This window comes from Leptodactylus fuscus, chromosome 9, assembly GCF_031893055.1.
Source record: "Leptodactylus fuscus isolate aLepFus1 chromosome 9, aLepFus1.hap2, whole genome shotgun sequence".
Classification (NCBI taxonomy): Eukaryota; Metazoa; Chordata; class Amphibia; order Anura; family Leptodactylidae; genus Leptodactylus; species Leptodactylus fuscus.
Window position 1 is genome coordinate 30,687,890 of NC_134273.1, and position 15,904 is coordinate 30,703,793.

The following is a 15,904-nucleotide window of genomic DNA, read 5'->3' on the forward strand; positions in this document are numbered from 1 at the left end:
AGAAGCCTAAGGCCAACAAGTAGCAGATTCAGAAGCCTAAGGCCAACAAGTAGCAGATACAGAAGCCTAAGGCCAACAAGTAGCAGATACAGAAGCCTAAGGCCAACATGTAACAGATACAGAAACCTTTTAGGCCAACATGTAACAGATACAGAAACCCAAGGCCAACAAGTAGCAGATACAGAAGTATTAGGCTAACATGTAACACATACCGAAGACAAAGGACAACAGCCAACAGAATCAAAAGTCATAGGCAAACAAGCATAAAAATCAGAAGCCGCAGGCCAACAGGTAACAGAATCACAAGCCATAGGCCAAACAAGGAACAGGACCAAAAGCCAAAGTCCGCAGTTACACATGGAACAGAGGAATCCCAGGACTTATAACAAACAAAGCAAACATAAACTCCCGACTAACAGACAAAACACAAGCAGGCGTGCAAAAAGAACCAGAAAGTGAATGCATTGTCCAACCAAAGTGAGACTAAAGGAGCAGAATTATATACAGACAGACAGGGATTGGAAGGAGGAAATTTGGAAGGTGAGAACACTAATTCTTAAAGAAACAGGGGCACTCACAGAGGTAGCCAGGCAGCTAGGTCTGCTGGACAAATCAGATCACTGCCATGCCCCATGAAATAGTTGTCTGATCCAGGTTCTAACAATTTATGGATGTTGGTCTTTTGGGTCCTTTTCCTGACTGTTACTAAATGTGCGATATGTAGAAGCGGCAATCAGTTAGAACTTACAAATCTATTGGTGGAACGCCAAAATGAACACTACATGAAGAAAGGTTCAAGACAGAGCTTAGGTTGAAATCTCACTTGTCATGCCTTCATGACAATTTTGCAACACGTACCACATCGTCTCGGTCTTCCCACTCTACTTCAGATAAGTCCACACTGCTGTAATTTGGTTTCCTGCGTTTTTTCCCTTCTTCATACTAAAAAATAAAACAAAAAAAAAAGGTCTAAATATAACAAAATAAGGCACAAATATCACAAAATACTCTCTTAGCTCTGTTACATTTGACATGAAGAATATTGCGGCATTAAGTGCCAAAATGATGGACCCAACAACGGAACCTCGTTTATAAGACTGTTTACATCAGGATCATGAATTGTGAGAAGTTGAACTTTGCTACAACTGTACGTGACGGACCCAAATATGTCCCCATGTATCCCCTATACTCCTAAACACAGCAGTAGACCGCTCCCACAACCTTGCACCATGAAGGTGTTGTTGACGTGTTTGTGTACATTCCAAAAAATGATGAATCCTGGATATTGTCTCTTAGGAATATCTGTGGCTTCGTATTTTTATATTTCGAAGAACTATTTTAGCGTTATTAAGGAATCGAATCGTTTTCTAAAGTCAGAGCACAAATATGTTATACATTTCAGCTGGCCCTTTGCCTTGAAGTCTAGACTGCAATTAGGTAGGGCAATCTATATTTTTTGGCCAGCGAGCTTGCATTGGGTCATTACTGTATTAATTTTGGATACTGCAGGATATAGAGGTCCTAACACCTCTCTATAAAAACAAGGATGTGGGAGTGAGAGTTATTTTTAAGATGATTTCGACCACAATGTTTTGCTTGATGAGGCCTGAAGTTCAGGCTCTGTTATCTGTTGTGTTCTTGTGGACTTGTTTAGGTGTTTAGAGCTACAACTGCACCATCTGCAAATAGAGCGGAAAATTATTTATTTACTAAATCACAATCTATTTTTACTTTTTTTTACGTTATGTTTAAATTTTTCAAAATTTGGAAAATTTGTCCATAAAAAGGGTAAGGAATAATAAAATGTTTAAGGAAGTTAATTTACCAGGTGCATAGATTAAAATGGAGTAGTAGGATAGACTAAAAACTAAACCTATAGTAATTCACTAAAGCTTAACTTACAAAGGGCCATAAACAGGGCCAGTCATCTCTCATTTCTGCTGTAATAAGTAATTGTATTCCTCGTAAAATAACAATTATGGATCATTTTTCCAACAAAGAATCCACTCCGCATCTTGCAAATGATGGAAAAATCCCACTTGAGAAAGAAACCTGTGAGGGTTGATACATGGTAATTGCTACGTCCATTGAAAGCATTTTTCCACCATTTTGCTAGATTCTGGCGGAGTGAATTCTTTTTCTGTCTATTTATCCATCAAACTATCTGTCTATCTATCTCAGATCTATTTATTTGTCTATCTATCTATCTATCTATCTATCTATCTATCTATCTATGTCCTGGCTATCAAATTCCAATACCTACCTACTTCTGTTTTCTTTCTTTCTTTCTTTCTTTCTTTCTTTCTTTCTTTCTTTCTTTCTTTCTTTCTTTCTTTCTTTCTTTCTTTCTTTCTTTCTTTCTTTCTTTCTTTCTTTCTTTCTTTCTTTCTTCTATTTATCTATCTAATTTTCTATCATCTAAATTCTATCCACCTATCTACTTACCTAATTTTCTATCTATCACTATCTAATTATCTATTATCTGTCTAATTTCTATCTTTTTTATCGATCATCTATCTATCTATCTATCTATCTATCTATCTATCTATCTACAAATTTCAAGTAGAGAGCAACTGTAAGACACTGACCTGGAGCTCCCAGAAATCCAAGGAGAGTCCCCAACGTCCCTGCAACCTCTGACCTAGATTGGTTACGGTTGGGTGCAAATCCAGGAATGTGGGCAAAAACAGATTGGGAACTTTCCCTAACAGATTCCCTGACTGAACCTCCCTAACCTCAGAGTAACATACTTACAAGGACGCCCCTCACAGGAACCTAAAATAGATTCCCTATAGTTACCCTAAGGCCAGGTTCACACGATATATTTTGGTACGTAATGTGGCATGTAGACACCGCGGGAGCTTTCGCGGGCCGTATACGCTCCCATTGTTTTCAATGGGAGCCTGTACCGTATACGTGGCGCTATTTTGCGGCCGTGATTTTGCGGCGCAAAATAGCGCCGCATATACGGTACCGGTTCCCATTGTAAACAATGGGAGTGTATACGGCCCACAAAAGCTCCCGCGGCATCTACGTGCCACATTACGTGCCAAATTACATCGTGTGAACCTGGCCTAACAGTGGGCTGAGATGTAAAAAGAAACAAACCAAGTATACTAGTGCTGGCAGATAACAGAGAACAATAGCTGTTAAGAGTAGTTAGGCTAGGCTAATGGTAGATATAGGTAAGAAATAGAATACAAACATAAACAAGGAAACTAAACAGGCAGGGAACAGGAAGGGTAAGGGAAAGCAAAGCTAAAGGGTTGTAGCAAGTGTAAAGATAAAGTTGTAGAGGACCTGGAAGTTTGCAAACAGATACTGAATGCTATAACAGGCCAAGAACATGGGGGAGAGGGGAATAACATAGGAACTGAGATACAACCCCACCCATCACAGATAGGAATGACTGGCCAGACAACCTGCCAGTCAATCCGACACCAAGGAGACAATTTAACCCCTTGATGTACTAAATACAGCCAGAGGAGTCTCTGACACGCCTCCGGGGCATGCGCCGCATAGCAGGAATGCCGTGGCATCCCCGAATCCTGACAGCAGCACCAAAAAATAACCTGACTCGGCTGGTGGGTGCAAATCCTAAAGATCTGTCATTTGATCCAAGGTAAGTAATGCAAAAAATGGACAGCACTCCAAATTGTGAATCAAATGGGTGAAGATTTATTCCATTGCAATGTTTCGGTCCCAAGACTCAATGAGAAAGGACTTGTAGTCTTGGGACCGAAATGTTGCAATGGAATAAATCTTCACCCGTTTGAGTCACATTTTTGGAGTGCTGTCCGTTTTTTTCATTATCTATCTATCTATCTATCTATCTATCTATCTATCTATCTATCTATCTATCTATCTATCTATCATTTAATATTTACAGTATATATCTATCTTACTAAACTATTGATATATAATATATACTATATTATATCTAATATCTATCATCTACCTATCTATCTATCTACCTATCTATCTATCTATCATCTACCTATCTGTCTAGCTTCCTACCTATCTATCCTAATATGTCGCACTATAGGTGCACTCATTGGTCTATACAATGATCAGATTGATCCAACCATTTAGCATCACAGTGATATTTAGGTTCTAGCTGACCTGTAACCCACCCTGTATGTACACAAATCACCCCCGTTGCTTACACATATCAGCGTTCCCAGCCTTTTCCTATTTTCTGTATCCAGTTCCATTCTTGGCTGTTTTATTTCCAGAAACTGCTTACTTCATGCCAGGAGCGTTAATTATAAATGAGAGACTGTGTGGATTTATTTACCTGTAAAGGCCGCTCAAAGGAAAGAAAACACAATCTTTCCAGGAAAAGTGGCTTAGCATTTATTAAAAAAAGGAGCCCGCAGTCTGTGAAATGATCTGTCATGGCACATCCACAAAAACCAAGGCAAGAGAAAAATCATGGGAGATAAACCCCACAGGGAGATTTTATAGAAGTGGCCATCCAGCTAAAAAGATGAAATATTAGAAAGTCCCAAAATACAGTGCGGGATGACTGTCCCAGACAAAAACAGGCATTCAGGAACACAGGAAATTCCTCCAGTTTAATAGCTGATAATTATGCTAATGCCGGTGTGCCATTCAAATAGCTGAAATTCTGCATTTTATAGAGACCGGCAGCACCTGGACTGCCGAGAAATGTTTATAGGTTATCTGTGGTTCTGATAAAAGACTTAGGTATGTGACCAGACTCCAGATCTCAGGCCCCGGGAATGGAGCAGTCACTCATTACACATGTACAGACAGAATGCACCCCTCAAATCTCTGAGCACACAAAACGAATGACAACGCCCCATGATTACCTCTATCACAGGACAGTGGAAAGGTTTGCTCAGAGTCACGCAAAAATAAGCTGCTGAACAGAAAAATACTACAAGCCTATACATTGCATGTTTTCATTGTTAAAAGCAGGATTCTGATTTAAGCAAACAAGGTATAATCATTGTCCTCATTTGTTCTTTCTTACCTGTCCTCATAGCTGGACATTTCTCAAGGTATGTGGCACAAGACCAGCTTTGAAAAAACACAAGATTTTGCAAAACTTTATGATTATGCTGTAGATGCCTATACAGTATGTTGCCACTAGAGATGGGCAAGATTTGTTTTGGGTTGAAGAAGTTTGATAACAACCACAACTTAAATTGGCTTAAAGCACAATGTAGAACACTGTCAGGGCTCCTAGGAACCTATCTATAAAACATAGTGCAGAACACTGTCAGGGCTCCGAGGAACCCATATATAAAACACAGTGCAGAACACTGTCAGGGCTCCGAGGAACCCATATATAAAACATAGTGTAGAACACTGTCAGGGCTCCTAGGAACCTATCTATAAAACATAGTGTCCAACACTGTCAGGGCTCCTAGGAACCTATCTATAAAACATAATGAAGAATACTTTCAGGACTTCTAGAAATCTACCTATAAAACATAGTTTTATACACTGTCAGGGCTCCTAGGATTCTATCTATAAAGCATAATGTAGAACACTGTCAGGGATACTAGGAATCCATATAGAAAACATAGTTTAGAACACTGTCAAGGCTCCTAGGAACCTAATTTCTAGCTCTCTAAGTCAAACACAGTTGAAGTTGTGTCAAAGTGACTGTGACATGTATGTATATGGAAAAATGAATGGTAAGCAGAGGATACAAATTCCGACTTTAACCATACACTGCACTGACACTCACAAAATGGAATAATATGATGCACATATTCTTCTTCACTCCCAACTATGATTTTCATCACTAATCTATCTATAATTGACATTGTTATCACAACAGAGGTCTAATACCGTTTAATTCAAAGGGCAGTACACGTAACAGTTAGAGATGAGCGAACAGTGTTCTATCGAACACATGTTCGATCGGATATCAGGGTGTTCGCCATGTTCGAATCGAATCGAACACCACGTGGTAAAGTGCGCCAAAATTCGATTCCCCTCCCACCTTCCCTGGCGCCTTTTTTGCACCAATAACAGCGCAGGGGAGGTGGGACAGGAACTACGACACCGGGGGCATTGAAAAAAATTGGAAAAAGTCATTGGCTGCCGAAATCAGGTGACCTCCATTTTAGACGAATAGTGGATTTCAAATCCGGGTCATATGAGAATGTGAACTTTGTGACTATGAGACAGGGATAGCTGTACAGGCAGGGATAGCTAGGGATAACCTTTATTTAGGGGGGAATGTTATTAAAAATAACTTTTTGGGGCTCTATCGGGTGTGTAATTGTGATTTTTGTGAGATAAACTTTTTCCCATAGGAATGCATTGGCCAGCGCTGATTGGCCGAATTCCGTACTCTGGCCAATCAGTGCTGGCCAATGCATTCTATTAGCTTGATGAAGCAGAGTGTGCACAAGGGTTCAAGCGCACCCTCGGCTCTGATGTAGCAGAGCCGAGGCTGCACAAGGGTTCAAGCGCACCCTCGGCTCTGATGTAGGAGAGCCGAGGGTGCACTTGAACCCTTGTGCACCCTCAGCTCTGCTACATCAGAGCCGAGGGTGCGCTTGAACCCTTGTGCACACTCTGCTTCATCAAGCTAATAGAATGCATTGGCCAGCGCTGATTGGCCAATGTATTCTATTAGCCTGATGAAGTAGAGCTGAATGTGTGTGCTAAGCACACACATTCAGCTCTACTTCATCGGGCTAATAGAATGCATTGGCCAGCGCTGATTGGCCAGAGTACGGAACTCGACCAATCAGCGCTGGCTCTGCTGGAGGAGGCGGAGTCTAAGATCGCTCCACACCAGTCTCCATTCAGGTCCGACCTTAGACTCCGCCTCCTCCGGCAGAGCCAGCGCTGATTGGCCGAAGGCTGGCCAATGCATTCCTATGCGAATGCAGACTTAGCAGTGCTGAGTCAGTTTTGCTCAACTACACATCTGATGCACACTCGGCACTGCTACATCAGATGTAGCAATCTGATGTAGCAGAGCCGAGGGTGCACTAGAACCCCTGTGCAAACTCAGTTCACGCTAATAGAATGCATTGGCCAGCGCTGATTGGCCAATGCATTCTATTAGCCCGATGAAGTAGAGCTGAATGTGTGTGCTAAGCACACACATTCAGCACTGCTTCATCACGCCAATACAATGCATTAGCCAGTGCTGATTGGCCAGAGTACGGAATTCGGCCAATCAGCGCTGGCTCTGCTGGAGGAGGCGGAGTCTAAGATCGCTCCACACCAGTCTCCATTCAGGTCCGACCTTAGACTCCGCCTCCTCCAGCAGAGCCAGCGCTGATTGGCCGAATTCCGTACTCTGGCCAATCAGCACTGGCTAATGCATTGTATTGGCGTGATGAAGCAGTGCTGAATGTGTGTGCTTAGCACACACATTCAGCTCTACTTCATCGGGCTAATAGAATGCATTGGCCAATCAGCGCTGGCCAATGCATTCTATTAGCGTGAACTGAGTTTGCACAGGGGTTCTAGTGCACCCTCGGCTCTGCTACATCAGATTGCTACATCTGATGTAGCAGTGCCGAGTGTGCATCAGATGTGTAGTTGAGCAAAACTGACTCAGCACTGCTAAGTCTGCATTCGCATAGGAATGCATTGGCCAGCCTTCGGCCAATCAGCGCTGGCTCTGCCGGAGGAGGCGGAGTCTAAGGTCGGACCTGAATGGAGACTGGTGTGGAGCGATCTTAGACTCCGCCTCCTCCAGCAGAGCCAGCGCTGATTGGCCGAATTCCGTACTCTGGCCAATCAGCACTGGCTAATGCATTGTATTGGCGTGATGAAGCAGTGCTGAATGTGTGTGCTTAGCACACACATTCAGCTCTACTTCATCGGGCTAATAGAATGCATTGGCCAATCAGCGCTGGCCAATGCATTCTATTAGCGTGAACTGAGTTTGCACAGGGGTTCTAGTGCACCCTCGGCTCTGCTACATCAGATTGCTACATCTGATGTAGCAGTGCCGAGTGTGCATCAGATGTGTAGTTGAGCAAAACTGACTCAGCACTGCTAAGTCTGCATTCGCATAGGAATGCATTGGCCAGCCTTCGGCCAATCAGCGCTGGCTCTGCCGGAGGAGGCGGAGTCTAAGGTCGGACCTGAATGGAGACTGGTGTGGAGCGATCTTAGACTCCGCCTCCTCCAGCAGAGCCAGCGCTGATTGGCCGAATTCCGTACTCTGGCCAATCAGCACTGGCTAATGCATTGTATTGGCGTGATGAAGCAGTGCTGAATGTGTGTGCTTAGCACACACATTCAGCTCTACTTCATCGGGCTAATAGAATGCATTGGCCAGCGCTGATTGGCCAGAGTACGGAATTCGGCCAATCAGCGCTGGCTCTGCTGGAGGAGGCGGAGTCTAAGATCGCTCCACACCAGTCTCCATTCAGGTCCGACCTTAGACTCCGCCTCCTCCAGCAGAGCCAGCGCTGATTGGCCGAATTCCGTACTCTGGCCAATCAGCACTGGCTAATGCATTGTATTGGCGTGATGAAGCAGTGCTGAATGTGTGTGCTTAGCACACACATTCAGCTCTACTTCATCGGGCTAATAGAATGCATTGGCCAGCGCTGATTGGCCGAATTCCATACTCTGGCCAATCAGCACTGGCTAATGCATTGTATTGGCGTGATGAAGCAGTGCTGAATGAGTGTGCTTAGCACACACATTCAGCTCTACTTCATCGGGCTAATAGAATGCATTGGCCAATCAGCGCTGGCCAATGCATTCTATTAGCGTGAACTGAGTTTGCACAGGGGTTCTAGTGCACCCTCGGCTCTGCTACATCAGATTGCTACATCTGATGTAGCAGTGCCGAGTGTGCATCAGATGTGTAGTTGAGCAAAACTGACTCAGCACTGCTAAGTCTGCATTCGCATAGGAATGCATTGGCCAGCCTTCGGCCAATCAGCGCTGGCTCTGCCGGAGTAGGCGGAGTCTAAGGTCGGACCTGAATGGAGACTGGTGTGGAGCTATCTTAGACTCCGCCTCCTCCAGCAGAGCCAGCGCTGATTGGTCGAGTTCCGTACTCTGGCCAATCAGCACTGGCCAATGCATTTCTATGGGGAAAAGTTAGCTTGCGAAAATCGCAAACTGACAGGGATTTCCATGAAATAAAGTGACTTTTATGCCCCCAGACATGCTTCCCCTGCTGTCCCAGTGTCATTCCAGGGTGTTGGTATCATTTCCTGGGGTGTCATAGTGGACTTGGTGACCCTCCAGACACGAATTTGGGTTTCCCCCTTAACGAGTTTATGTTCCCCATAGACTATAATGGGGTTCGAAACCCATTCGAACACTCGAACAGTGAGCGGCTGTTCGAATCGAATTTCGAACCTCGAACATTTTAGTGTTCGCTCATCTCTAGTAACAGTATAACTAAATGAATAAAATATAACTTTTATTGATGTCAGTTAAAACTCATTAAAATTCTAGTGACGTCTCACAGTGGAGTAAGACAATTGAAGCATGCTGTGTGTTCACATAAAGATACATATATTCTCAGAGAGAGTCTAAGGGCTAGTTCACACGTGAACTGCCCGAGCGGGTTTTGACACCGAGAGAGCCGCGGCGAGCCGCGTCTCTCTCTGGTCAAAACCCGCCTGCTGCGACCATCGCGGTCGCGGCTTTCAACTCCGCTGTCGGCTCAAATGAATGAGCTAACATAGGAGGGGACATGTTGCCGGGGACATGTCGCTTCTTTTCTCCGCTAGCAGCAGCCCGCCGCTAGTGGAGAAAAGAAGCCTGGCGGTCTGCATAGACCACCATTGTAAGGGGAGGTTTTTGACGCGAAATCCGCTGTCAAAAACCTCCCCTGTGCTCACGAGTGAATGAGCCATTAAGATGAATTACATTAAACGGACTGTAAAATTACTATACGTCTTATCCCTGTGTGTAACGGAGACCGAAATAATCGTGCATTTTTCTTGCTGCTTAAGCTGTTCATGGTGGAGTCCTGTTGGAACTTTTGCTATGGGGACATATGGTTATTTATTACACCCCTGATAGGAAGGATGAATAAGGGAAGTACTTTTATGCTTTAGTTCCTCATATTACACCACTCATCTCCTTGTGCCTAAGTCCAAAAGTGAGGAAGGACACAAGACAGCCCCCACGTAGCGTACCCGAAGGGGTAGTGGAGTAAGGGCACATGACTGTAAATGGACGTAGAGCAGGTTAAAGAAAGTTCAAGAAAGGGTTCACTTAGAGGACAGTGGGTGGGCTTATTATATGTTTTGGTAAACATTAAAATAGTGACGGTTAGCCATTAGTTTTCAGGAGCTTGGAGAGGAAAGTTGTCCCGCCCGCCCTCCCTAATTTTCGTTTTGTCACGGCGGCGTGCACAGGAGGGGTCTTTGGAGGCACAATGGGGGTGGAGGAATAAGGGGTCATCTCCACCCTCTTGGTAATATGCATGTTGGTGGAGAACCGTGATGGATAACAAGTTCTGTGGTCAGGGGTACCCAGGACGTAATTGCCTCCGATGTCGGTGCCCTTGGGCTAGGTGAATCACGGCTGGGGGTAATAGTCGGAGGTGATGGTGGTGTCTCGGGGGTGGTGCCTTCAGAGGCCCCTCCTTCTTGGAGGGGATACCATTCATGTTTTATGTTTTGGGATTGGATGGTTAGGTAAACGGGGAGTTATGTTTTGGATATGCAAATTAGGAAATGTTTGGCATGCGGGTCTAATGGCATTCTTGATATGTTTATGAATATGGTAATTTCTGATGCTAATTAAGTGGTTATGTTAATAAAAGCCGCTGTGGCCTATTCTTCCAACCTCTGTTGTCAGTGTCTTTATTGGGTTTCACGGGGATAGGTTGGGGGTAGGCATACAGCTCATATAGGCCAATTTTATAGTCATGTGCTTCCATAGCTACCCTGTATAGGTCAATTTGCAGTAGGACACCCTGGTGCCTGTTGCAGTAACCCAGATATATCAGAAGCAACTTCACTATGTGGTTGTGCCAAGTTATTGTGATTGCTTCTATGTGTTATAGCTCAGTACTTTGCAGTCCTATGTAAAAGTACAGATACCACATCACTACACCAACAAGTTGTGCTAGCTCTGCTACATCTCACAATCTTGCCTCCAATACACGGGTAAATAAAGAACCAGTGTTTCCTCTGTACGGTTTCACCTGAATGCCCGTCTTTTACTCTACAATTTATGATGCGTACACGTAAAACTTTGCACGACTGTGTATGAATAGGATATAAAGAATATTCAGCTATCTGTTCATAAAATGAGCTTGTAAACTTCACCATGGTGGTTAAGATTAAGTATGTGCTACCCCTTTACTTGTTTCACGAGGAGAAAGGCAGCTGCCATTCTGAAAGCTGTTGTGTTGTATTATGTGTAAGGCCTTAACCTAGAAGGGAATAGGTTTTGATTGGCAATAGAACCCATTTATTTTGGATTTCGCGTGCCTGCCAGTTGGCGCTCGAAAACTGCCATGGTGTGCTTTTTTTAGCCAAAAGGAAAGGATGACAGGAATAGTTGAACCACGAAATGGATTTTTGGGAACACTGCAAGAGTGACGTGAATTGCGCTGGGACAGTAATAGGCCCGCACTGGAATATGGAATGTTACATTTCTCTTATGTTTTTGCAGCTTTATTAAATTCATTCACTTTTAGGATTTGCAAATATTTTATAATAAGGTAAAAAGAAATCCGAGTAGAATTATTTTTGGGGTCAGTCATTTTTCCAGTGTGCTAGATGGCATACAAGAATTGGCATTAGGGCATCTGGGTGGTTGCCAGAGCTCGTAGCGATCTGGGGTAGACAGGGGGCTTATTATGACCGTCACCCAAAGGCTGTAGGTTGTCCTAGATTTAAAGAGATGGGAAGGGGGTATAACAAAAAAAAAAGACAAACTCACCTATTCCCGGTGCTCTGCAGTCCCATCCAGGTCTGCTTATTCTCTCTTTTGCTGGAACGTGCTGCCTCGGACGCAGAGAAGCTTATGTGACCAGTGGCCTCAGTGGTAACTTGTAAGGAACTGATGATGTATGTATGCCTTTGAGAAATCGTGTAGAGTACACTGGGTTTTAATTTTGGGATTATGGTGAACAGTTCAGGAGCTGGGACACGCTAAGGTGGGAGGTTCTAACAATTGTTCTACTGCAGCCACTGAAAAGGCCAGGCTCCTGCTGCAGCCAGTTGTCTTACAACCCGACACAGGAAAGTGAGGATGAAAAAGAAGAACAAAGCTGGTCTCCTGGAACATATTTTGGAGATTACCTGTCTCATATTTAACTGCAAGATAAGATAAAGTAGGATCAAAATAGGACATAGGAATGTGTTGAGATTTAATTTAACTTTTTGTGAATTTTCTGCTTTTAGTGTTTTTTAAGAGTCCGAAGATGGGTTACTCTTAGCGGAGTTGTACATTTCTTTAAAGGGAACCTGTTGCTTACATTTGGGATACTAACCCCACAATAACTTCTTATGGATTAGTGTCCTTAGTATCACTCTATTAAAGGGGTTGTCCCATCTCAGCCTTTCAGCCAGGCTGCGTGCAGTGTCTGCTTATCACTTCCTGTATTTATCCTCCCTCCTGCTTAATGGGACAAACAAGACTTCTGCAGGTCAGATAGTCTGTGGGTTCTTGAACAGAATGGACTCCATGTTATCTGTGTGTTTACTTAGAGAGATAACAGACTCGGCTTTATCAGCAACCTGCAATTAACTGAACGGATTGCCCTGCCGCCACTGAGTAAGTGACATCACTTGCCCTATCTCCCAGGTCCGTGGTGATAGCAACACAGTGTAAACAATAGTAGATATAATCTCACATAGCAGGCAAATAAAGCAGAATTTCTAAAGCAATATGTATAGGAAAAGTCTTCAATTTACATAATCTACCAGTAGAGATAGGATCCTTGTGATGGGACAACCCCTTTAAGCGTGGCTATATGATGTCTGATCTTTTCTCAATATGTTTTTTTTCTATTGCCTTCTATGAGATTCATTACATAGGTGTCACATGCTTTATGGGGCATTTTTTGATCATGTAGATCAGGGGTAGGGAGCGTACGGCTCTCCAGCTGTTGCAAGACTACAACTCCCAGCATGCATACTGGCTCTGCTGATCTTGGAACTCCTATTGAAGTGAATGGAGCATGCTGGGAGTTGTAGTTTCACAGCAGCTGGAGAGCCGAAGGTTCCCTACCCCTGATGTAGATTATACAATGGCATAAAATAGAAAAGAACAGTAACCTAATATGAAAATACCCACCATACATGCCAGGTGCTTAAATAATCTAGTAAGCATATTAGGCTTAGAGCGCTGTAAGTAGACTCTGGTTGCCAAACTATTACATATGGATGTTTGGGGGGGGGGAAAAGTTGTTCTATATATATTCCTTCTACCTTTCCACCAAGGTTCAGGAGTGAACAACATCTGCTTTATATTATTTTGGATTTGGGAATGAAATAATGCAAAAAATATGTTTATTTTCCGAATGCAAGTCCTAAAACTCTGCTCTGTGTGTGGAGAACTTAAAAAAAAGCAAAAAAAAAAGTTAGAGACTATATAATGCAAATATTGCAGGTATTCATTTCAATTCTACAACTAGGTATTTTAAGAAATCAGGCCTTTCATAATGCAATGCATACACTATAGGGCTAAGGATACAGAAATCTAATACTTATAGGAAGTTAACAATAGCAAAATAGCAACAAAATAGAGCTCAAGTGGGAAAATGCTAATTCACAACAACAGAAATTCATTAAAAGAAGCGTTTAGAGATAGAACATGTTCTAGATGAAACCATAAAACTGCACGACGTGCCCGAGGATGAAGCCAGCTATGGTAAAAATATGGGGTAAGCAAACAAGGCAGCTATCTGTGTGACCTTGTGTAAAACCTGAAGACCAGAGGTGGCCATAGTAAATCTCCATCTTCCTGTGGAGACCATCAGTGGTCACCAGTAGAGGTAATCCTTGGTTTAGAATAATGATAAATTAGTAAGTGGTTGGAAGCACTCCATTGTAGTCTATGGAAGCTCCATAGTCTTCTATGGTGAGTTGTTGTAGTAAAAAGTTGTTGTAGTAGTCTTCTCCATAGAAGAAAATTTTGGATCTGATACTATGTGGACCAAGTTCTTGTATTGTTCGTGAAATCCAATTCAAGAGCACCATTTCCTAAAACTCTGTATTGTGTTGTTCCCTATAGAAATATTATTATTATTAATAAGTTGACAACTGGGTGTTACCAATTGGCAGCGTATCCCTTTACACTGATCATGTCCAGCCAGTGCAACAGTATCAAACTGTATAGGGAAACACTTCTTTGACAAGGGGAATAAAAATCTAGTTGTCAAATAATTCAGAAATATTCAGGAGGAAGAACAAAAATAACCCAGAACAATGCAGAGAAAAAAATGGTTATATTATCAGTAATACAAGAGTTAACTAAAACAGACTTGTCATGAGAGGTGACAGATCCTCTTTATTGTCTAGGAGCAGAAGTCTATACTATGTTACATGGTATGATAAGATCCTATAACTAGACTTTTAAAGGGAGTCTGTTACCAGAACCAGCATACCAATGCATCTCTGCAGATAGATAGGTTGTCTTTTCCATTGTGAATCACTGCTTTTGTTGGCGAGAGATCACTGTTTTTGTCATAGGTAAATGAGCTCTTTGGAGCAACAAAGTAGCTGGAGTTGCTCCAAAGAGCTTGATTGCATACTGATAAAAACAGTGATTCACAAGGGAAAACACGGTTGATCATAACCTATCTATCTGGGTCACTATGCTGGGTCCTAGTGACAGACTTAAAGAGAATCCGTCAGTTCAATTTGGGACACTAAACTATCCACATGTCTTTATAGACCAGAGTCCCAAATCACTTGTGCCTGCATGAAAAAAACAAACAAAAAAACTTTAATGCTAAGGCCCCATGCAGTGAGCTGCTGCTGAAAAATGACTGGGGAAAAACCATAGCGGAAATGCATCATGGTTTTTCTCCCAGCACTTTTCACAGAAAGTCCGCAGAGTTTTCCCCTACGGACTTTCTTTGCTTCATTTATACCTATAGGGAAGCCGCCAGCGTTTTCGTAAGTTTAATTGACATTCTGTGATCTCCAAAAACACAATATTTTTTTTTCTGATGGGGGTATTTTTCTGCCTTGTGTGGATGGGAGTCACTTGAATCCCATCCACATTGCAGGGACTGTAAAACACTGCGGTTTTTACTGCGACGTTTACGCCAAGCGTTGCTACAGCCTCACACTTACCCAGAGATAAGTCCGATTAGTCTCATCAGACTCTTCTCTGGGGCTCCTGTCATCTGAGAACATACACCCTGGCGGTGGAAAGTGCCGGAGATACATGTGCATTGAAACTGAAGATGTACACCTCTACATGGAATACAGCAGTAGGGTAAGGGGGAGTTCACACGGAGTAACGTGCCGCGTGATGTGGCACGTATACGGCGTATACTCTCCCATTGATTTCAATGGGAGCCTGGATTGCACACGCCGCGTTATTTTGCGGCTGTGATTTTGCGGCCGTAAAATCATGACTGCAAAATAATGTGGCGTATACGATCCAGGCTCCCCTTGAAATCAATGGGAGAGTATACGGCGCTCAAAGTCTTACACGCCGTATACATGCCACATCACGCGGCACGTTACTCTGTGTGAACTCCCCCTAAGTATGAAGTTACTTTTTTTTTTTTTTATTGTGGGCACATATGGATTCACAGATCAAGTTGGGACACTAAACCCCAGTCCATAAGGACCTGGGGATGGTTTTATGTCCCGAATCGCCCTGACAGGTTCCCTATAGGTTATTTTTAGTATTTATTTGCAACGTTGATGTACCGTACCACGATTTGCAATGTTGATATCATCGTAGGTGCCAGTACATAGTGGAACATACAAATCTATACGTAACC

The 15,904-nt window shown here is 43.1% G+C and overlaps 1 protein-coding gene across 2 annotated transcripts in view; it reads right to left on the minus strand.

Moving 5' to 3' along the window:
• Window positions 1-15,904, minus strand: part of CACNA2D3 (calcium voltage-gated channel auxiliary subunit alpha2delta 3) — a 662,271-nt gene that overhangs the window by 167,931 nt on the left and 478,436 nt on the right. For both annotated transcript variants that reach the window (XM_075287892.1, XM_075287891.1), the window contains one exon: window positions 859-942. In XM_075287892.1, coding sequence (XP_075143993.1) covers window positions 859-942 — 84 coding nt within the window. The remainder of the gene's footprint in view (window positions 1-858; window positions 943-15,904) is intronic.